The sequence below is a fragment of the Diceros bicornis genome, chromosome 10 (assembly GCF_020826845.1).
Source record: "Diceros bicornis minor isolate mBicDic1 chromosome 10, mDicBic1.mat.cur, whole genome shotgun sequence".
NCBI lineage: Eukaryota > Metazoa > Chordata > Mammalia > Perissodactyla > Rhinocerotidae > Diceros > Diceros bicornis.
Genome location: NC_080749.1, coordinates 14,645,480 through 14,669,893, shown reverse-complemented (window position 1 = coordinate 14,669,893; position 24,414 = coordinate 14,645,480). Strand labels below are relative to the sequence as shown.

The 24,414-nt window shown below is 47.2% G+C and overlaps 1 protein-coding gene across 1 annotated transcript in view; it reads right to left on the bottom strand.

The window, feature by feature from the left end:
- Positions 1-5,122: 5,122 nt before the first annotated feature.
- Positions 5,123-24,414, bottom strand: part of CCDC93 (coiled-coil domain containing 93) — a 104,267-nt gene continuing 84,975 nt past the window's right edge. Inside the window, exons 19-24 of the mRNA XM_058548836.1 lie at positions 22,244-22,352; positions 18,436-18,518; positions 16,265-16,302; positions 14,758-14,842; positions 10,212-10,325; positions 5,123-5,533 (exon numbers count right to left, since the gene is read on the bottom strand). Of these exons, the coding sequence (XP_058404819.1) occupies positions 5,480-5,533; positions 10,212-10,325; positions 14,758-14,842; positions 16,265-16,302; positions 18,436-18,518; positions 22,244-22,352 (483 nt within the window). The 3' untranslated portion in view covers positions 5,123-5,479. The remainder of the gene's footprint in view (positions 5,534-10,211; positions 10,326-14,757; positions 14,843-16,264; positions 16,303-18,435; positions 18,519-22,243; positions 22,353-24,414) is intronic.

Sequence of the window (24,414 nt, the reverse complement as noted above, 5' to 3'; positions counted from 1 at the left end):
ATACATGTACATGGTACAAAATTCAAAAGGTACAAAAGGTATACAGTGAAAAGTAATTCCCACCCCTTTTCCAAGAGGCAACCAAGGCAGCCAGGTTCCTTGTATCCTCCCAGAGATATTCTAGGCATATGTGAGCAAATATGTTTAGATATACATGTGTGTGTGTATACAGATATATACACACACACACATATATATACACCCACAGACACATTTTTCTCCATCTCCTTTCTCTTTTTAAAAACAAACACTGGTACACCATAAGCCTCTTTTCCCCCACTTAACCACACATCCTGGGGATCAATCCATGGCAGTATATACACAGTGGCTCCATTGTTTTAAATTTCTTTTAATATTCCACTGTATGGATTCGCCATAATTTACTTAACCATTGCCCTATGTTGGTGGTAGATTCCAACTATTTTCTATTACAAACAATGCTGCAGTGAAAATCCTTGTACATGGAAAAATTCCTAGAAGTAACATTGCTGGCTCAAAAGGTCTGTGCGTTTACACCTTTGATAGATATCGTCCATTGCCCTCCGTGGAGGCGGTACTGTTCAAACTTCTGTCAACACTGCATCAGAGTGCTGCTTCCCAGTTCTCGGTTTCTCGTGGCTGAGTCATTTCAATCAGTCAAGTTACCTTTAGAGTCATGACATACTTTGAGCCAAAACATACCCCATGATCTAATCTCTGACATCAGTGTGTGTGCACCCTTTCTTTTTTCCTCCCTACATGGGGAGAAAAAACATCTGTAAAAGGTAATTCCTTTGAGAGGTTTGAAACCCCTGGCACCTTTCTTATTCCACCCTTCAAGATTAGGATATAACAAACACACTCTGAGAGAGACCCTCCGAAGCTGCTGAATAAAATTGTATACCTGTTCTCAAACCACGGTGTAAATGAGACACACAGTTCAATCTGAACTTTGTTAACACAGGGATGCAAAGTGGCAATGTGGAGTAGCTGTTTTACCCAACGAGAGTTTCCTGATCACCCTCCCCAGCCAGGTGCTGGGGAGACTGGTGATAATAGGGGCCAGGTCCCTGCCTTGTTGCTTTTATACCCCCAGGGGAGGGCAGGCACAGGGTTTGCAAAGGACCAAGACACTCAAACAGTGACATGTGCCATCAAGACAGACAGCAGGGAAAGGGCAGAACGTGGTCAGGGCTGCAGGCTGACACTGAAGGGGTTTGTACGAGTGTCAGGTGGTCAGGGAAAGCCACTGCCCATGACCTTGGAGGGAGGGCCGTCCAGGCAGAAGCAACAGCAAGGGCAACAGCCATGGCCAGGCGCGAGCTTGCACTTTGAGGAACTGACGTAAGGCTGACGTGGAGAGCACACAGGATTCCCTACATTGTCAAACAGGCCGCAGACCAGCTACTAAACCCCTCTAACATTTTTATAGTTATTGTGAGAAGAGGAGAGACTATCATAACAACATTTTTTATGTAGCATTTTCAGCCTATCACCATGCGCTGTTAGAAGGAATGCTCTGGACTGGGGGAAAAGAACCAAGACAGGGCCTGGGGTTCCCTGAAGATGCATCAAACAAGGCGCCTCCGCTGGCTGGAGCCCAGCCATGGGACAGACAGTGGGCACCGCATCCTGCTGGGGCTCTTCACTGCACTGCTCTGCGGTAAGATGTGCCTTCACCTGGAGGCCAACCCAGGCCATGAGCAAATCCGACAGCACTTCCTTAGTGCTCTTCCTCAAGGCATGAGTCAAGCCAACTACCTGCATCTCAGGCTCAGTCAGAGTAACTGTTAACACAGAATGACTACTGCCCTCTGCCACTGATCATCAGTCACCTGCAGAGACGGCAAGAAGGCTGTACTGACAGAAATCAAGGTGGCACAGGTTCACAGGCCACTGCTTACTGTCCAAAGTGCCCTTTCAGGCAGGTCTGCTTTGGTCACTACAGATGGTATCGGGGCTTTCAATATTACAGCCTGAAGTCGCGAGGACGGTGCTTTGTGAGGTAGTAGGAGGGCTGCCTGGGGCCTTCCCCATCCTCTGCCCTGGTTTCAGGAGGTCCCAAGAGCTATCGTTCGTCAGGGCGTGCTTCCTCAGCCTGGTAAGGGTCTCCTGTCTGGACCAGCCCCTCTGCCTTCCGGTTCCACAGCCAGACTCACAGACACTCGCAGGACCTGGCTCTCCACCGAATATGGGCAACGAACTAGAAGCCAGTTAAAACCACGCAGTTCAGACTCTAACAAGAGCTTAGGCCTGACAAACTCGGAATTTGTTTAAAAGGGAAACAGGCTCCTCATGTGTGACAGCGCAGCTGTTCTCTAACACTCGGCAGCTCCCGCCAGTGCTATTAGCTGACCCCAGCGATCCATGAGAGACTGAACCCAGCCAAGGACAACAGGAAACATGTCCCAAGTGTCTCCCCAGACGGCCTCATAATAGTCTAGTCTGTCCTGATTTTGCAGCTGATTTTGGCTTAAACCAAAGCAGCCCCATGTACTCCACGAGACGCACATAGGAAAGAGGGGAGCCCCTGACCCAGAGGCTGGCCGAGAACCCCAGGGCACTGGGCAGTCAGCCACAGCAAGTCTGCCCCGTTAGCAAGCTCATTGCTCTGACTGAGCAGGACAACTGAACGCTTCCTGGGGAAACCTCATTCCTCCTGAGGCACACCGTTCATAAAAGTAACTTAAGGATGTTTCCCCCCCCCCCCCCCCCTTTCTTTTTGTGAGGAAGATCAGCCCTGAGCTAACATCCATGCTAATCCTCCTCTTTTTGCTGAGGAAGACCAGCTCAGAGCTAACATCTATGCTAATCCTCCTCTTTTTGCTGAGGAAGACCAGCTCTGAGCTAACATCTATTGCCAATCCTCCTCTTTTTTTTTTCCTCAAAGCCCCAGTAGATAGTTGTATGTCATAGTGGCACATCCTTCTAGTTGCTCTATGTGGGATGCGGCCTCAGCATGGCCAGAGAAGTGGTGCGTCGGTGCGCGCCCGGGATCCGAACCTGGGCCGCCAGTAGCGGAGCGCGCGCACTTAACCGCTAAGCCAGGGGGCCGGCCCCTCCCCCTTCCCTTTTTCACTCCAGAAGAGCCTGTGGGCTTAGCAAAAGACCCAGCCATACTCTGTCTGGACACACAGAAGGATGCAGTCCTGGGAGGAACCCCCTTGAGTGACTTCTGAAATGATGGAGGCCTCGGGGCCTCTCCTCAGCCTCTAAGGCCTGACCATAAAGCACACTTAATGTCCTAATTACTCACAAAGGCACCAGTCACTCTGTGGGTTATCTGCGGCAAACAGAGAATTCTCAAGACTGGCTTCTGCCTAATGCAAAACGTGTTCAAGGAATGGAAACTAATTTATTATCTGTATTAGGCTTTGTAGATTAAAGAAAGGGAAAAGATTTCTACTGATACCTCCCTATCCCAAAAGCAAACCAAATGACTCTTTAGAAACATAGTCTCAAATAAACGCCCCCACTTTTAAAAAGAATTATTGGTTGCTCTGGATTAGCTGTGGCAATAATATAGAGAGGTGGACTACCATAACCCAGAATATCACCCTCCTCCTCCCTGCCACCTCTGGACAAATATACAAATAATCTCCTAACTGCTCAAAAAGTTGTTAATTAGGGAATGGGTCTATGAGCTTCTCAACAAGATAGTGCAGATGTTTTCCTGAACCTGAAATAGTTTACAGTCAAACTGCTGTCTCCTTCCCCTGCCTTCAGAGTGCCACCCACTCTTTGGCAGTCACTTGCTTCAACTTCATGGAGCCCTTCCACAGTCCACAAACAACCATGGCCCAGGGACCAGCCTAAGTGGAGATGCACGTGGCCTGGGGAAAGTGTGCTCAGCACGTGGGAGTACCATTTCAAAGACTGCTGCTTGCACTCAGCTCCAGGAGCAGCCATGCCCATCAGCAGGCCCTGCTGGCCCTGGCACAGAAACTGACGGCTGTTGTCAATCCAGCACGAAATTTTTTAAGTCTGTACACATCAACCCTGCTTAATGCATACATTAGGGCACTAAAAATGAACATGAGGCTCCTGTGGCTGCACTGAATGCCCTATTTCCCTGACATGCTTAAGCTTTCACGTTTTATGGTCCAAACCTGCTGACTGGTATGTGTGCAGGCTTATGCACAATGAAGCGCAAACCTCCTGCTGAGGTTAAGTGAACATGACTGAGGCCTGAGGGCCAGGGCAGGAGGAGCTGTGTGTTTGGTCTGGAATGCTCATTTTCAGAGAATAAGTCAACCCCTCTGCCTTCCCCTCGAGGCCCTCCAAAGGCTGGTCCCGCCCATCTTTCCAGACTGGCCTCTAAGGCCTCCTGACGAGACCCGTCCACTCCTCTCCCAACGAGCATACCTCGTCCTCTCCCCGTACCCTTGAGTTTTTAATCATAGTTGTACTTTATCCAAAATGGCCCTGCCACCTATCTCTGCCTATTATAATGCGAGTCCCCCTTCAGATCTAGCCCAAATCTTGCCTGCTCCATGAAGTCTCCTGATCTCTGCACACCTCACTGCTCTTCCTCTCGCTGCCCTCTGCACCTGCTCATGGCCTGTCACTCTGGGACTCATCACAGACTGCCCTGGACTGCAGTGAAGGGTGTGCAAGTCTCATCTGTGTGCTTACAACATGACCTATCCAGAGCATAGGGCACATTTAATGTGCTCTTAATGACGGGGATGCACAAGTCCCTCCCCATGTTGGCTGTGACTCAAATGAGAAATAGGGCATGATAATATGTCATTCTTATTTAAGTGTCCTCAGTGTGAGGCCCCTGTTTTCAATTTTGGGTGAAATGACCTTGAGCAATGAATAGTGTGTAAGGAGTAAACCAACAGCAGACACCGACCTTTCACGCCAGTTGCTACATCATTAAGCCTGGTTGGGACCTCGAGGAGCCAGGAATAAAGGCACCATGGGCAATGAAGGGCCCAAGGGACCAACATTCACACGGGCTGTCATTCAGCTAAACGCCTTTGTTTGCTAAAAAAATCCCAAGTGGCAAAGCTCTGGGATCAAGTGGGCTATATCTGCACCCCAGGACACTTGCTAGGTGCCTGAGGTGCAGGGTCTGTGTTTTATACTTCTCTCTGTCTCCCTCAGTGCTTACTTCTCAGTGGTTGCTCAATTAACATTTGCTGAACAAATGAATTCCTCTTTATTCAGAGAGTCCATACAAATACAGGTACCTTCATATGTGCAATGATACTGAAGAAATAAAAGCTGAATCGACACAGAGAACAGATACTGCCCACATTCTTCACAGGATTATGGGTGTTATCCAAGCCACAATGTCTACACTGATTCCATCAACAACAACCAACACAGAGATGAAATGGAAGCAAATCGGAGAAAGAAAATGTCCAGGGTGTTGAGATCATTACACCCGCATCTCTCTACTGTAGCGTTCAGAACCATTTCACAATCTTGTAGTCGATATATGGCATTTAAAAAAAAGTCATGGACGTACGTTGATGAAGTTGGGGAACTTTCAGGAAGCCTTGGCTTTCACCTTAGACAGCAGCACCTCGTTCTTGCGGCCTTCCTGCAGGGGAAGCAGAGAGGTGGTGACTACGTTAGCACCCACGAGGCCCAGATGGTCTTAGTATCCTTCCCCTAGTCCCACAGGGAGACACCTACTGACCAACTAAACCAGCCTCCTGGTACGCTGCTATGAGCACGGTGAAACTTCCTGGTGACATGCTGACCTTCAACGGCACGACAGCTATATAAGGACAATTAGTTTCTGGACTATCAGACTGAGAACAGGATGAGAGGATTAGGCACGGTCATTCCAAAAGGCTTCCTGAAGCTTCTCTAATCCTCAAGGGGTCAGAAGCAGAAAGCCCACACTTATGTGCCGATCTTGGACAACTACGGTGAGCAAGGGGAGAAGGTAGTCGGAAACAGCAGCCAAAGGAGTGATAAAAGGCAGCCCGTTTACACTGCAAGCAGAGCACGCAGAAAAGTTCTTACTCTGATAACACTGAAGGTTAAGAATGTCCTAGCTTTAAGAAAGGAAGAAACTCATGGAAGGCAGGGTGAGAGAGATGCATCAAGGGGCACCTGTCCCCTTAAAAACGAGCAGTATGAGATCTATTACTGTCTGTGCTGAGGAATGTTATTGAGGAAGGTCACTGCCCCATCCGGTGCGTGGAATCTGACGTCTAGTAGTGCAGGCTCACCTCTGCATCATTTTGTATTCCTGATTTCAGACATCTTCCAAAGCTTCTCACTGTGGGTCCTCCTTCCCCCTTGTTCCCACTGGCCTTGAGAGCTCAGGATACCTCCATCTGTGAGCAAACAACCCCCACCTCTTCCCTGGGCCATGTCACAAGGAGCCCTGTTTAAATTGAGAGGTGAATGTGGTAGTAGGAAGGGCCTGGAAAGGGCAAGCTCAAGGGCCCAGGCTTGACAGGGTGGCCAGGTCTCCAATGGCCATGCTTCCTTGGAGATCCACTTAGTGTGGAAGAGAAACTTTCTTTCACCCTTGAACCCTCTGCATCCAAGACCCCAGAGTCAATGTTTCCATCTCCCTGGGCCCCGTTAGGTGCTCCCACCTCTCTAGAGGCCCTTTGATCTTTCCGGCTACAATGACCCTGGTTTTACTAAGACAAATGCCAGTTCACTTGTACGGTTTATACTTATCTTCCACTCAGAGCTGGGGAACAGCTAGGCTCTGGGCTGGGGGGTAGGCTAAATTATTCTGTTAGAACCAAGGTACTCTGGCACTTCTTGAGTAAATGTATTTGGAGGGGAGGCACTTAATTTTTCCCACGGGTGGGAAGAGAAAGAAGGTGAAGTTGAGTAACTTTAATTGTATTAGAAAAGTTAAGAAGAAAGTTTTCCTTCTTAAAATGAGTTACTGAGATGTGCTTGGGGGAAAAACCTCTAGCCAAAAAGTGGGGAGGGGTGGAGAGGGAACAAGAGCAGGCAGACAGGCACACTGTTGTTATATTGCCTTCTCTAATTCTGTGTGTTTCTGAAAATTTCCAAAATAAAAACATGAATAAATAAATTAGCTTCAATTGTCAGCCACCTCGCCTTTTAAATGAGCAAAACACCTCAGAAGCATTCAAACGCTCCTGTGGTAGAGTTCCACCAGGGGTAGTTCTGTATATCACACCACACTGAGATGCTGCTGAAGTTTTCAGTAAAGATATCCTAGGTTGTCACCTGGTGTGTGTGAACACTGATTAAATTTCATGCAATCTACTAGAAGCCTTCTGGGAGACTACGGAATGATATTGTCTGTGCAAAGCAAATACAGAAAGAGTCCTTTAGGCATTTCTTTCTAGAAAAAAAGGAAAAATGTCTCCCTGTCTCTATTTCTTTCCTGCTGAAGACCATACGGGGCCCACTATGAGCCAGACACGCCACTCAGTGAACTCAGCTCACTAGAGATGAGGTACCCAGAGCCAGCTTCCAAAAAATGTATGGTTTGTACTCGTCAGTGCTAGGCTAGAATTTAAATCCTGGTTTGGTGACCTTGTGAGAGACAATGAATTAATGTAATGCTGTGATTAAGGTGATTTCAGAGTATGTGCTGTTTCCCGGCCAACCTGTTATTCACACACTCTCCCTGGGCGAGCGAGCCAATGAAATTTCAGAGATAACCCAATGTCTCTAATTAAAAAAGTCCTGATAGCAGAGGTGGCCGGGAGTCAGGATGAGGGCATGACTTGTTACCCACACAGAGCCCATGGGGCATCAATGGTGCTCAATTAATGTGGAGTAAACCAAACTCAACAAAGGGAACTACTAAGGTGGCCAAAGACCATGTTCTGGACAATAATACCGTGTTCTGCATGAAAAATAATTATTGCCCAGCACAGGTGCTAGGGACCAGGATGCGGCAGAATTGAGAACCTGGGAGCAGACGACCAAGCAGGTGGGGGAGAGGCAGGGAAAGAAGGCAGAACAGAGAGGGTTCTGGGAGAAGATTCCACCTGGGATGAAGGTCTGCCTTTTCGAACTGTTTTTCTATCACAAACAAGATCTTACCAGGAACTGCAATGTGTAAAATAGCAGAATTACTCTGGCTGAAGGAACAGGGTGGAGACTGGGGCCCCCATTGCCACCTCCTCCTCAGTACTGGTGGTGGTCCCAAGAGGGACCAAGTTACCTCAGAGGAGCTTATGGAAAAAAGTTTAAGATTTGGGAATGCTGACATGTAGTGGCTAATTTAAAATTTTTGCCAAGTACAATGTTTAAAAAAAAAAAAAAGGAGTACATACTATCACCATTATTTTAAAAGAAAAAGGCAATTTTAACATTAAAAAACAAGAGGACATGCTATTTTTTAAAAAGGTGAGTCCTTTAAATGAAATATATTTAGGTGTCTGAAGAACATCTTGCATTCCCCCTCCCTTTTTCTCCGACTTGCTTTGGACGGAAGAAAACAGGCATGACAACACCTGGTCTCAGGTCTCCACCGGCTCCGAAGGACCCACCCTGTCTCTGACGTGTGAGTTACTGTGCCTGAGGCGCAGTACACAGGCGCAGAACACAGAAATCTTGACGCTTAACATCTGAAGGAGCTGTTTTCTTTGGAAGGCACCCTAAGCCCTCAGCCCTGAGAACCTGGACTGCAAGAATAAGCGTTTCTGTTTTACTTTTATTTGCTTTGATTTTGACAGCTTATATTTATCTTTCCCAACTTACCTGCTTTGTATTTCTGCTGTCAAAAGGGCAGGGCTGGTGTGTCCAAGCCACATTTGAAAAGTAATTCATCCCCTCTGGGTCTTTTCTCTTGGTGAGTTATTTGGATTAAAGGGAAAAAAGAGCTCCGGCGGGCAGCAGAGGGTCCCTCTTTGTTCCCTGGCAGCTCACTCACTGGCCCTTCCAAAATCTCAGCACCACCCCTGCCAGCCCTGGAGCACCTTGCCGCTTACTCTCCATGCTGCCCAGCCTCAGCCCCTCACCCGTGCTGCTCTTGGCTGAAGCATTCCTGCTCTGCCCACGGCCAAGTCCTTTCCACTTGACCACATCACCTACATTAGCCCCCAAGGCAAAAACTGAAATTACTTCTCATCTGTTACTACTTGTTTACTAGAGTTTCTGTTTTCTAGTGTATCCTCTGTCTCCCTCCCCACAAAGGAAGCTCCTTGACACAGGGGCTGGGTCTGTTCAACAACTCGATATATCGCCAAGGGCATGGGAGGAGCTGGAGGAACATTCACGGAAAGGATGAGATTGTGAAATGCCCATGAGTTGTGGCTACCAAAAATTACAATTACACAAAAGAGAAGGAAAACATAAGGAAGAAAGGAAAGGGGGAGGAAAGAAGGGAGAAAAGTCTTAAAAAAATGATATAAGAACAAAATTATTGGTATAGATTATATTTTTTATTCTGTAGAGTAAACACCAAGATACAATCTACCTTTAGCACCTCTGCATTTTCAGCAATCTCTAAACTCACTAAAATCACATGGATTTAGTTTAGAAAGCCAGAAGGAATTCCTGAAAATAAAGCTGCTGAGATCCTGGCAAGAGACCAAATGAAGTCTCTTTTCTCTTAAGGGCAAACACTTTTCTTTCTGGAACAATGGACAGTAACCCTGCTCAAATGCAGGGAGAAAAGACAGAGACAAAAAATTCAGTTGAGTGTTGGGTGTTCCAGGCACCAAACACAGTGCTAGATGCTTCCATCCCTCATCTGATTCAACAGAACCCATCAATGAGGAAACTGAGGCTTAGAGGGATGAGGTCACAGCCGAAGTGCATGGTGGGTAAGCGGTAAAAGTGGGACTCGAACTCAAGCTTGCCACACTCAACGTTCACTCTCTTCCCATTCCGCTTCTCAATGTCCCTCCCCTCCTAAGGTGGGGTGAGGTAGGGGAGCAGGAGTGGGGGGGGCGGGGGGGCCCGGGGCGCGGGCGATTGTAGATCTGAATCCATAACAAATGCTGTTTCCAGGTGGCCCTTGATGTGGGCTGATGGTGCTAGTTTACTTGTGAGTTTAATGTGCTTACTAAACGTTAGGAAAATGAAAATAAAGATATGCTGTCTCGTAGAACATTCAACTAGAGCCTCAAGATGGGCCACAGAACAACACAATCTTGAGCTACCTAGATGCCACACTTAACTGTCAGAGGCCAACTTGCTATTTCCCATTACAGACCAGGGGAGAACTAAGGAATTGCTCTGGTTTTGAAAGGCACATCTGGAGGTTAACACAGATCTCATGTCAGCCTCACATGCCTGGCCCAACTTCCTCTTACCTCCTTGAACTCCTTCACGGTCTTAAAGTACAGCCTCTGCTTCTCTAGCAGCTCCAGGTACTGGTCGTTCAGCTGGTCCCTTCTCATTTTGTTCTCTTGCTTCTTCTTTTCCATCTGTGGAAACATTTTGGGACACAGTGAAGAAAACGCACATTCTGACGAAGGGCTGCTGGCAACATCCAAAAGACAATTATTACTAACATTTTCATGGATTTCCTTCCAGTATTTTCCCTCTATACAGCATTTTTGAGGTTGGTTTATTTATTTGCATGACATTGCATAGAGGCTCTATAATTTATTCAGCAATTCTCCTATCATTAGGTGTTAACTATGCATCACAAAAATTTTTTTGTGACTACAAATAATATCATAACAAGCAGATTGGCGGTTCTCAACTAGGGGCTATTCTGCCCCCAGAATGTCTGGAGACAGATTAGATTGCCACAGCTGTGTGTGTGTGTGGGGAGGGGCAAGGGGGGCTGCTTGTATCTACTGGCAGAAGCCAGGGATGCTGCTAACCACCCTACAACACTCAAGATAGCCCCATAACAAGGAAGTATCTGGTCCAAATGCTGTGTTGAGCAACTCTGATTTAAATAACTGAGATCATAGTATAAAATTATGTATTCTCTTTTTACTTAGCGTAAGTGTTTCCATGCTATTACAGACTTTCTACAATTACAACTTAAAAAACCATACAATATTCTTAATCATCATTGCTTACTTACTCATCTTTCTATTGGTGGACAATTTAGGTTATTTCTAGGATTTTGATCTCATAAATAAAGGCTAGTCTTTGATTAAAGAGATTTTCCTAAGGCACCTAAAAGCTTATTCATTTAATAAATATTGAGTGAGTAGACATCTTGAGAACTAAATGCAGTGGTGACAAGGCAAGGTCACTGCTCTTACAGAGTACACGTTCTAGAGACCGACACTAACCAAGCACCCACACAGCGAACTACACACGCGAATCCCCAGCAGTGATCAGTACTGAGAAGAAAATGAACAGGCTTAGGTGACAGAGAGGAGGGTGGGTACACGGCCTCTTCAGGCAAGATGGTCAGGGAGGGCTCTCTCAGGAGGTGACATTCAGGTAGAGGTGGCAGCAGTATGCACTTTATTTTCAGAAGACAAACCAGAGCCTCGCTCAGCCAGGAAGTGAGCGCAGAAGGAAGGTGGTGTTGAGCAGTGCCTGGCTCATGGCAGGTGCTCAAGAGCGTACTGAGTGCTGAATGAAATTATGAGTGATGCTTTGCCCTGGCTTCACTGGTCCTTTGACGCCTGAATGTTATTTTTGAGTTACTCTCTGGAAATGGTTTTATAGTTGGTAAACACAAGTTAAAATTGAATAGGCTGCACTTTATTCAGCATTGTCTCCCCTCTCTCCACACCACAGGCCTCTGCTGATCACACAGGTGAACTGCAACCTGGTGTCCCCAAGGCTACCCCACCTTATTCAGAGGAAGGCCTACCCCACACAGGCATTTGCCTCGTCCTAACCACATGCCCAGCTCCTAAGTCCACTGGTAACCAACTCTGAGACTCTGCGCTCTCCTCTTTCCACAGGTCTGCACACGGACACCTGCTGCATACCTGTGCCTAGGTCTGGAGTTTGGAAACCTGCCTTGTGACCAGCTCTTCCAGAAGTGGGCATTCCCCTCTGGGGACCCTGGCCAGGGCCCTCCGACACTCAGAGCCCTGGTTCAGCAGTCAGCCCTACTCCCTTCTGGCCGACTTCCGGATGCTGCCCGAATGAAACTCTATCACTGGCTCACAATTCCTGCCACAACGCCCACTGCGGTTCCTTCTTGGACCTCACTTCCCAAAGCCGTCAGATATTTTCCTGCTGGGCTGGGTGGGACCTCACAGCTAGGCCCCTGTCTCACAATTAGCAGAGCAGGCAGGCATGTCGATTCCAGGACTTTCCTGTCTGCTCTGTACTCTAGCAGAAAATCTGGCCATGACTGATTATATCCTAGGGATGCAAACAATGCACTTTAATTTGAATGTATCCAGGACCCACTCTGGGAGGTAGTGTGGAAACCTTGAAAAGGTATAAACTTGAGGCCAGAAAGGCCTGGAGTCAAATTCTAGCTCTGACACTCACTGTATCCTTGGACAGTTACTTAACCTTTTTGAATGATATGTCCCTTAGCTGTAAAATAAGGATAATATCACCCATATCACAGGTTTTATTGTAAAGAATATATTATATTAAGTATTAAGTAAATGATACATCATTTGGTTCACAGTAGCTACTCAATAAAGATAGTGCTTCTTCTTAACATTTAGCATCCTAGAAAGCACATGGTAAGAAGTGGTAAGAGGCCCCCTTACTCTCAGAATCAGGAGCTGACTCTTAGGTCTGAGTTCCACTTGCACACTGTTCTCAGCATCCCCTTACTCACTCACACTAGTCCTACTCCTTGCTTATTGTACCACCCCTTCACACTCCAGATCAGGAACTCCAGAGTCTTCGGCCGAGCCCTCGCTCTCAGTACTCCAAAGATGCAGAGACCTCCTCTGGGTGAGGCCAAAATGCCTACTAATATGTGAGTCCCTCTTTACTCAGGAACCCTTCCATGGGCCATAAGCACGTATTCTACTACTTATACCCACTGCTGGTCTATTCTGTGTACACCCTGCGTCTGCCAGTTCTGGGGAAATCAGTGCTGCCCCTACTCTGAACAGGACCCATCATGGCACCGAGACAGGGAGGGCTATGGTTTTTTTCAAATGCAACAAAAGACATCCATCCAAATGAGTGCTGTTCTGCAAAGCAGACAGACTTACTCCATTCAGGGTGCTAGTCAATATTCAAACCCTACCTGGAACCCTCTTTGAGAACTGCTTTTGGAGTCAATTGAATGAATTCACTTGTTCTGCTTTTGGAGTCAAATGAATGAATTCACTTGTTCAACGAAAAGTTCGAGTGCCCACCACAGGCCAGGAGCTGCGTTAGCCACTAGCAACAAGACAGGAGAAAGAGAGACTTCTCTGTCAGGGTCCTGACCACCCACAGAGTGCCCCACCACCTGGCGGGGGAAGCAGACACAGTGGCAGCCTTCTCAGCCAGCACTGATGTGCCACCAGTAGGAAGCCTGGGAGAGAATGGAGAGAATGAAAGGTCAGGCCTACTTCTTCCCCCAGGAATCATCTCCCAGTAAACAGGAAGAGGAAACCAAGTGAAAAAGCCCAATAAATTCCTGTGGTTCTTTACTATGAGCAAAAGCAGCTCCCCGGGGGAGGAGCATGCCAGGGGTGGAAAGGTCCACCACATTGAGATGTGCGCTGTTACAGGCTTGTGGTGAGCCAGTTCCCTGGCCTCCACCTGCCTCACACCTCAGAGCGTTGAGAAGAGACTCACTCTCTGTGAGACAGCCTGTCCTGTCTGGGTATGTGTACCTGCACACGACAAGTGCTGCCTCACATTGCTCTCATTTTTGTGGCTGAATAATCTTGTTACTAGTGATCCATTTTTTTTTTTTTTGCTCCTTTGGCATCATTTTATTGAAGTCATTAATGGGGAGATGAATATTTTCTACAGGGACAGGGATGTGGAGAGCTTGTGCCCTTAGTTCATCTCTCGTGAGAGGAGATTACAGGCAGCCTGAATGTCTGTCTTTGTGCGTGGGTATCATGATGACAGGTCCTGCAGGCATTCCTTTCTTTCATGTGTCTACTTTCTGGCATCACACACTGAACCACTTTGCCCTCAGATCATGAAAGAAGGTGCCCTAAGACCAGCAGGTTTTTACTGCTGTGCCTGAGGACCACTTTGGTGTGACACATTTTTTAAACAGGACCAAAAGCAAAAGACATTGGAGGTATTAGTGAAGATTCGTTGGTTTTGGTAGTAGGGAACTGCAGCTGTGTTTCTGGCTTCCAGACAGTCAGCAAGTCTACTTCACTACTGACAAACCAGCCCACATGCAGAGCCACAAAGCGAGGATAACCCCACGCTGCCCCTGACCAAATGATTCTCTTTAAAGCTTCTCTGGAACTCCCACATCCCTTATCAGTTCCTCTTTTCTCTTCTGACTTTCAAGGCTCAATATCCTCTCACTTTAGCAGAATTCGGTTCAACAATTATTTGCATTTTTTTATAGGGGGTTCCTGAAAACTAAAATGCTCTCAAGATCTGCAGGAATGAATCTCTAATGGCAGAATGTCAGGAACCAAAGATCCAGTGAGGAAGTGATTCTGAGCAAGAGAGGAAGCCTGCTGGTGAAAGTCAGTAAAATGGGAGTAACACAACCCACTTAAGAGGGCTCTGAGGAGTGGGTCAGCACCATGCTTGGCACACGGGTGTTGGATCCATGGGGGCTACTGCCAAAAGCAGCCCTTGGACCACCAGTGCAGACAGCGCCTGGAGCTGGCTGGGCCCACTGCAGGCTCAGAGGCATGGCGGGATCCCCCTGCAGAGACACTGAAGATGTGTCTCCAGGACTAAGAGCATACTCCCAGAACAACCAGAAGAGGCCTGCTTTTTGCAGGGCCTTCTCCATCACCACTACGAACAAACAGAAAAGAACCATCTGACCTTCATTTTACTTTGCTTAATTCCTTCTACGATCTGTTCCATCTGACGTAAAAACTGGTCCCGGGCAGCAGGGGAGGCCATGGCTCTGAAAGAAAAACCAAAGAAGGTATGACCAGCACACAGGACTCTGAGAAAGGGGGAGGTGCCAAGGAACTGGCCCCATCCCCAGATAATGCCCCAAGAGGCAACCAGGCCTTTCAAGGCATGATGGACCCATGTGGGCCCTGGAATCCCAGGCAGTTAGGGATCCTAAACTCTGAGGAAGGCATGAAAATTAGCTTGGTCTTTTAAATGAAAATTAATCTTTTTTTTCCATTCTTCCTATAATTTTCTTAACTATCTGTATTTTCTTAAAATAAAATGTGACTAAAATTAACTAAAAATATATTTTTTACTTTGAAAGATGGCAGGTACCGCTTAAGAAATGATTTCGATTTAGTTTTTAAAAATCTGAGGATTTGAAGGCACTGCTCAAGACTGGAAGAGACCTTCTGAGATTTTCCTAAAACCAGGCTGGGAAAACCTGGTCCTGTTTCCAGAAGCAGCAGCTAAACGAGTGGATTCCCTGATGTCCTGAAACACTTCCCTGCACCTCCAGTTCTGCAGAGGGAATGACGCCAAAAGGATAAGAGCACATGCATACAAACACTGAGAACTCTCCCAAAGGGTGGGTTGACAGAGGGCAGAACTCATCACAAAAACGCTCAACATGCAGTCTCTCTCAATTACCAGGAAATAAAGATGAAGGCACCATTTTTGGAAACGTCACAAGGTTGTAAGCCATTAGTTGAATCTCATCAGGGAGCTGTGGGATTTTTTGTTTGCTGTTTATTAGAAACGAAGCTTAAAATCTAGAATTTGCAATCCATTAAAATCTTAGTCGCTGGTCACCTGCCAGGGGAAAGCAGAGACTTGTGCTGGAAGGAAAGGAAGCCTGTGGCACAGCGAGCTAGCCGTGGGGCTGCCAGACGGTGGGCCGGCCATCGGCAGGCTGGAGGGCTGCTATGATTTGGGTATAGGTGGGCCTTGCCATCCAATTTTTGGAGAGAAAATTCATCTCTGAATAAAGCAGCTTGGAGGATGCATGTTAACTAAAAAACAAAATCTACCACAAGATTAAAAAAAATTTTTTTTAATTATATAATTATCCAAATTTTAAAGGATCTCTAGTGCTCAAGAACAAGTGGTATTAATCTAATCTTAGCAACAAAAAAGTAATACCCAAAGAGATTAAACTAGTTAGTTAGGCACAGTCAAATTATTTGCAAGTTAACTTTTTCCTAAGATATTCCTTGGTGTTTTCAAAACTCGCTCTAATATCATTGCGTTTTTGCAAGAATTCAGGACCATGTAAACCAAGACACGTTTGCACGTGGCAGCAGGGGTGGAGGTGTAGGAATCACATGTGAGCTCTGTCTTACTCAACCACACCACTGCAACATGAAGGCGAGCTGAAGACAAGGGACAGCACCAAGGCAGTGACAGGGAGGAGGATGACAACACTTACTGTGAGAAATTCTCATGAATTGAGTTCAGCAGGCTAATCTGAGGAAGAAAGAAAAAAAAAAAAACAAAAAACAATCAGCAAAAGGTTGAAAGGTCCTTGTGCTACTTCAACCACCGGAAGCTTGTCTTGATTCTAGATGTCGCTTCTGAAAGGAGCACACCTTGTTTGTACAGATGCAAGTAACATGAGGAAAAAGAGCAACATGTTCTTAGCCCCATGGTTTTTCCCAGAGCATCTACCTTACGATAACCCATGACATAAGAATGTAGAAAAAGGGCCCCTTGAAGGGACCTAAGTCCCAGCCGGGAAGACACTATAATTAGGGCTCTGGGCAGCTGCCACCCTTTCTATCTTGCCAAACACTGCACTTTATTCCCACAGCTATCAGCTTAGCGGAGGGTGAGCTGGGGCGGAGAGCAAGAACACTGTGCCCATCCTATTGGTTCCTACAGAATCTTTTTGCCAATGTGGCCAGCTGCTGCATAGCTCTGAGAGCCTCCATGGGAATGCATCATTCAAGGCCCCCATTCCCATGGAAACTGCCTTAGCCCACAAAGTAGGACCCTCTATCTGCCCCAGTGACACAGTCCACACTGTGGGCTCTGAGACTGGAGTCTAAAACCTAGGTCCTCTTTCTGGCTGTGTCACTATCTCAACTTGTGAGCTCAGGACAAAGCATTTACTATACGTGGAACTCAGGTTCACAGTCTGTAACACAGAAATGATATTCCTGTCTTTATGACTCCACAGGGATGTTTGAAAGCTAAAGTATCACATAAATGGATTTGGAATAAAATGCACAATTTTTTCAAATGCCAAGTTCTAATTGTGTTAATATGGGTTAGAATGAAAAGCCCCCAGCCCCCTGCATACTCCTAGATTTTAAAAGGATGCAACAACTTTAAACACTGCTGATGAAGGAAGGTCAATGGGGTTCAAGGCTTTCTCAGAAGGGGCTGGCCTGTCCCTAAGTTAGGGTTGGCAAGTCTTCCCCTCGCCAGGTAGGAAAACCCAAGGCCAGGGTGTGTAGCAGAGCTGTCCCCAGACTGGATGTAAATCGCACCAAATGCACTCAACTCATCTATTCAAACATTTATCAAATGCCTGTTACGTGTCCATCACTGTATAAGGCCCTGGATACAGAGAAAAATAGAACCCAATCCCTCCTCTCAAAGAGTGCCCCCTGGGAGGAGAGAGATTCATCTGGTTTGACTGACAACAGGCAATAAAGGTGACAATAATTACAGATGCCCGCATTTCGGTTCAGGTAAGATACATCTGTAATATTGCTTTTATTAAAGTGGTAATCAGTGCAGGTCACAAGGTGAAGATAAAATGAAAACAACTTCTGTCAACCTCAAGGTGACGGTGTAGGCAGGAACTAATACGTACTGAGAACCTCCCCATGTGCAAGAAACGTCACCGTCACTTTCTCCTTCTGTCTCCATCATAATCACGTGAGGCAGATGTTGTTTCCATTTCAGAGGTGAGGAAAATATGGCCAGGCTAAAACCCAAATCTGCCTGACCCCAAAGCTCATGCTCTCTGCTACACCATGCTGCTACTGTGAAAACCAGTGCTATTCTTTTTTTAAAAATAGCTGCACACCCTGCCCCCATCATTTGTCATCCAACCTGAGGGAGCCCTGAATCATGAATGGATTTAACCTGAGTCAGAGTAACGAGGGGCTGTCAGTGCCCATGGGAACCCCTTTTCAGTCCTGCTTTGAATTTTACAATCCTTTTAGTTCACGCCTCTGTCTGCCACTGACGATTAAATAGCTCCTTTCCCCATGTAAACTATAACGGCCCACCATCCCATTTCATTTAGCTGGTTCCTTCCTTCCTTTAAAACTCAAACTGAAGTTTCACCAACTCCAGGACTCCCTGCATGTGCACTGCTCAAGCATCTGCCGTTTCTTTTTATGACGGCATTTCTCACACGCACCAGAAAACAGCTGTCCACCAGCCTCACCTCACCCCGTGCAGTGTGAGCTCCCAGTGAACCCTGCACTCTCTGACTCCGTACCTCAGCACTGGGCACACACTGGGCGCTCCTTCCACTTAATCAGAATGCATCCCAGACATCAAGTCCATCTGAACTTCCTGGAGTCAAGAGCACTGGCAGCTGCACATCTAATTAAGTTATTTTCTTTTTATAAAGGCTCTTACCTCTTTTTCCAAATAAACCTTTTTATCGTCCAGGGTATTATATAAAGTGAAAAACTGCTTGGTTTCTTTGTGCACTGCTGAAACTGTAAATACAAAGAAATTAGCATACGAATGAGAAAATGTATCAACAGGACCCTAAGCACCCTCTCCTCCATGAGGCACATGGGCAGGATTCGGACCTGTCAGGGCACCACTCACTCGGCCGTCTGAGCGGAAGGCCCCCAGGGCACAAAAGCTGGTGCAGAGCTGCTGCAGGGTGATGGTACTTGGCCCGTCATAAACTGGCCCAGCCATGACGAGGGGCTAGAGGAACCTTCCTGTCGGTGTGTGGAATAGGGGCGATTCTCAGAAGTCCTTCAGGTGAGGTGCCCTGGGTGGAAGGTGGCAGGGATGAGGAAGCCACCATGCCACCTCTTCCTGTTTGTGTGGCTTCCTTCCTTCCCACATCCCTCAGGAGCAGAAGCCACAGCTTGCTCACTTTTGTAACCCCCATGCTTAGCACAGGCCTATATAGCAGCCCCTCCAAAATATCGACTAGACAAATGACATGCCTATCCCAGGGCAGAACACATGGCCTAACAAACATGAATTCTCTTCCCACCCCTGTGCACGTGACTAAGAGGGGCTTAGTTACCAGGCTCCCAACATCTTACTTATAAAATTACTTTGCATCTCTGTCCACCTCCCCTTCTTCACTCTTCCCTACAGAAGAATGACTTATGAGCAAAGGGCCAAATTCTAGGACTGTCTGTGTGCCCTGTTTACCAGGGTACTCGGGCACTGGGGTCAGAGCTTCCCATCCAAATGCATCCCTCTGTTTTAGGGCTGGGTGGATGGGCAGCCCCCCACATGGCTCTGAGCCTACGTGACTTCCTCACTGCTCTGAATTCCCATAACACACACCTGCCCAGAGGGAGATAAAATCCCAAGACCTGCGTCCACAATCAGGCTTTGAGCCTAAGCTGAGCTCTCGGGTTAGCTATAGCTAAAGATCCTATTGCCTAACGGTTATTAGGCACTGGCCAAGACTACAGTGGGGTCTTGTTTCCCAGTGGCTCTTGCTCCCTGAACGCAGGTTCCCTCTGGAGCATCATGGGTTGGGGAGCAGAGAGAGGTGGAGCAGGCTGTGGGCACTTCTGGTTTCCTTGGGCAACTGCAATTAACATTTAAACCTGATCCTTGAAACCCATCAGTCAACTTAACTTTATTACCCAGTAATAGCTGTGTCTCCCTCCAGCTGTGTAGCTCAAAGACGGGTGGGAGTTGGGGATATCTGCTGTACATATTTGGTAACAGAAGTTAATAATCTGATACAAGTATTTTGATGCAACAGTTAAAAATGCTCCCAACATCAAAATGTCTAATTTATATGAAAATCACTTCATGAACTACTCAACATAAAGTATTATTATTGCTAAGAGCTTTGGAAAAGTGATACTCAATCCTGGTTGCAAAAAAAAAGAATCACCTGCGGAGTTTTTAAAGTCTTATGACCAATTAAATGAGATGTTCTGGAGGTGGGACCCAGGTGACAACAATGTGTAGCCAAAGCTGAAAATCACTGCCATAAACAAACTAGTCAACTTTCGGCTTTATGGCCCAGGAATGTGTCTGTCACCCTTACCCCATCAAGCTCAAGGACTGGGTGGGGGTTACAGATATTTGATGATCAAAAAAAAAATATATAGATATTTTGGTGCAACTGCTTGAAAATGTCTTTGGTGTAAAAACGTCCTGTGAAAATGATTCTAGGGGCTGGCCTGGCGGCGTAGTGGTTAAGTTTGCATGCTCCGTCGGCGCCCCAGGGTTCGTGGGTTCAGATCCCAGGCGCAGACCTATGCACGCCTTACCAAGCCGTGCTATGGCAGGCATCCTACGTATAAAGTAGAGGAAGATGGGTATGGATGTTAACCCAGGGCCAATCTTCCTCAGCAAAAAGAGGAGGATTGGCAATAGGTATTAGCTCAGGGCTAATCTTCCTCACAAGCGAAAAAAAAATTCACAACTCTAACGTGTGAAATTTACTCTGTGAAATATACAGATGCAAGGCATTATTACTTATAATTTTAAAAGCTTTAAAGTAGGTAGGGGTAGAAAATTAAGGGGAAAGATTTAACTTAAGGCAGAAACTATTTTCTGCTGAGAAATTGCTATTATTGATAGCTGCCCCTGTTCATCTGAATCAAATGTGAGGACTGTATAAGACATCAAGATGGCGGGGTAACATGCGTGAAGGAGGCATGATTCTGGACTCCAGTAAGGATAGTGCTCTAGCTTGAACCTGGAAGGATGCTTGAGAGGTCAAGATCTCAAGGCAAAATCTGAGATGGATTTTGGAAAAAGAGCCAGAGTTTGTAGGAATTGCAGGGCACTGGCACTGTGGACTTGGGGACCAGCTCACAGGCCAAGACACAGATGCCCTCACGAAAGGGGTGAGGCACCGAGGGACTGCAGGGGGAGTCAGCCCATGAAGCTGGCCCAGACGATGGAGGACTTTGATCAGCATATTTAGGATTCTGACCATTATCCAACAAGTTATGAGGAACTATTAAATATTAAAGCTTTTAAAAGCAAGAGTGTAAAATGATTAAATTTATGTTTGAGAAAGATCTCTCAGGCAAGAGTGCAGAGAAGGAGTTAGTCTCCGGGCAGTGATGAGAGGGCGGCTACAGCAGTAGTCCAGAAGAAATGGAGTTGATCATTACTCAGAAAAAGAACTGGCAGAGCAGCATGAGCCAGAGAAGACTAGGAGGGGTAAAGCTTAGTTAGACAGTGATCCCAGTGACCAAGAGGAAAAATGGGATAGGAAGGCTGGATTCAGCTTTATACCTGTTCAGTTTGAGGCATCCAGGGGATGTGCAAGAGTGGGGGCCGAGAGGAAGTGGTAATGGTCTAGGACCTGCTTACACAGGATATATGGGCTGGGTCTTGAAGTATTTTGTCTGACAGAGGGGAAGGGGTCCTAGGCACTGGTAACAGAAGGAGTCCAGGCCTCAGATGGCAAAGTGCATGGTGTGTTCAGAGGCATTGTGTGGACTGGTGAGGCCAGTGTGGGTTTAGAGCAGGAAAGGTGGCCTCTAGGAGGGCCACTTAAGACTAGGAAGGATCCTGGGCATAATAAGGAGAGAGGCCTTTTTCAGTCCTGAAGATTTTTCAGCAGAGGGAGAAGTGACACAATCAGATGGGTGGACGAAGGACTCAGAGAAGGGGCTGCACACCAGCTAACGGTCATTCAGCTGAGCTACGATGGACGTAAAAACAGATGTGGCAGTAGCAATGGGAACTGAAAGGCCATGACAGCTCTGAGGGCCACTCTGAGCATGACAAGATGTGGTCACAGATTCAGGCTGAGGGAGACCCAGACCTGGATTACTGAATGAATATGATGATGTTAAAGGCAAGGACCACATTAGCAAGGAAGTTTGTAGAGAACAAGTGAGGACTGATCTAGAGATGCTGGGGTCACCGTGATCCACTTGGAAAGTGGATGGGTAGCTCAGTGGAGACGAATGGCTGGCCAGGATGAGGGTGGTTCAAAACATTACTCTAAGGGCTCAATTAGTGTACATAATCAGTCCACGAGAGGGCAGTAAGAGCACCATGGCGTTGCTCCCTGGATTACAGGTCACCCACCAGTGGGCTACGTGGAACGAGTGGGCTGGATGATGAGATGGAGGCCTTTCCAGTGGTGGCTTTCATGGACTGAGCTATGATGCACGCTCCTCCACACTAAAGCGGGGCAGGTCCCCTCGCCTCTTGTCCCTCCCAGGACCAGCCTCGAAAGCTTGTTTGTGGTCGATGCACCTACTCTGGCGGTAGAGTTCAATAAATCTCTTCTGATACTGTATTAGCTCGGCTCGGCTGGGCACTTCATCAATCTTGCGATGCAGAATTGCTATTTCTCGGTTTCTTCGAGCCTAAATGCAAAAGGGAGCGGGAGACAACACTATTTGGTACAAGGCCTTACATGTTCTCTGGGAAGCCAAGATATTTTCCCCTCCCTCACCTGAGCACAACCACATGCCCTGAAATGCAAGCACAAAATTCTGCTGTTGGCTTGAGGCCCTCAATCTCAGATTCTGATGGACTCCACTTTGCAATACATGAAGGAGTGGCTGTGAACCGGAACCACAGAAGCCATCACACTAATGAATAGAAAGGAAGATTCTGAATGGGAAGGGCTTTTGTGGACAGAGCCCCCAGCTAGCCCACCAGGCCCCAAAAGACTCTTGAGTAGCTGATTCCACTAACGCCAGGTGGGGAATGAGCAACGAAAGGAATGCTTCCCAGATGGTAAGGAACTGATGCCACCCGCTGCCTCCTTATAAATTCCAAATTCCTTAGGCTGGTTGAAAAGCTCCTACGATTTACTCCTAAAATACCCATCCAGCATTTTCTCCCTACCATGAACTGGGGCGTGTCAGGCAAACTGCTCCCCTGACTGCGTCCAGGGAGGCTGAGCAGTGCGGTATGGCGCAGGGAGAGCTCAGGCTCCTGGGGCAGGCAGCTCAAATCACCGCTGCCTTCCTTCCCCAGCAGGGCAGCCTCCTGGGGGAAGTCGCTCAGCTCCCACCACATATTTGGGTCTCAGGACTAAGTGGGCTCCCAGCACTGCCTTTCTTCTGTGCCTTCACCACCCCCAACCACCACTCACTCCCCCAGCCCGCTTTATTCACAACAGCAGATGGGGATCTCTAATTCACTGGGGAAATATAAGCCTCCAGGTGAGAAATCCATCATCAACTCTGGCAATCAAACTCAAAACAGGGTCTCTGCAGCTCTGGTGAGAGGGAAGATGTGTTTCTCCTTCTGGCTAAGGCCACACCTCCCCCCATGGGGGCTCAGACTCTGACTCTATATTTTTTTTTTCAGGAATCTAAAGATACAATTATTCAATTTTTTTTTTACTGTATCTTTAACCTCTCCTTTTCTCCTGCCTCCTTCTCATCAGCATTTAAGTATATTCAACTCCCTCACTCCTTGTACAAGCCCTTCCTTAAACCCAGATCACCTTTCAGCTGGCAGCCTCTTTCTCTTCCCTTTAACAGCCCACCTCCCTGAGCCAGGTGCCCTCGGCACCTCTAACTCCCCTACTCCCTTCCTGTCATCCTGAACCCGCTGCAGCTGGCTTCTTCCATAGCTCACTGAAACTGCTCTTGCCAAGCTCACCACAGTCCTTCTCTGGGAGACATCTCATGGGCGAGTCTCAGCTTTTAGCTTTCTTGACTTCTAGCAACATTTACCATTCACTCCTCTGGGCCCTCTCAGTTCCAGGAGACCTGGGGCTCCTTTTTTCTCCACGCCTTCAGCTGGAGTCTCACCTTCATTGGTGGATTCCTCCTTTTCCTCTGCCTGTCCTTACACAGGGTTAGTCCCAGAGCCTCTTCTCAACCTTCATTTTCACAGCCTCGGTTATCACCTACCCAGTGCTGACACCCAAATCTCCGTCCAGACTATTCTGACATCAGAACCAACGCCCAAGCACTTTTTGGACATTTCCACTTGGTCCAGTCCAACTTTTAAAAGCCCCAAACAGATCTCGTTAACACTCCTCGTTATACTCCCACCCACATTAGCCTTTTCTTTCTCCTTTACGCTTTTTCTCAATCAGAATTTCCGAATCAGAAATTCCAGCACCCTCCATGACTCCTCTATTTCTCTCACTCGACTGATGCTAAGTTCCATCAGATACAGCTTCTCAATCTCTCCCCTGCCAGTTCATTTCCCTCCATCCCTGCTGACCCTGCCCTGGCTCAGGCCCTCCGCAGGCTTGTGGTTTTACTGTAGCTTCCCTCTAGCCAGTCTGATGCTGCCCTATGCAATTTGTTTTGATGTATATGGACGTATCTTGGTTCTCAAATAGTCAGCCAGCTCCCAGAAGATGGACCATCCCATTTACTATTCCTGGGACCTAATGCAGCACTGAACATACAGTAAGCACAGTCAAAAAGTTTCCAAGTATGCAGCTGTACTGTCCTG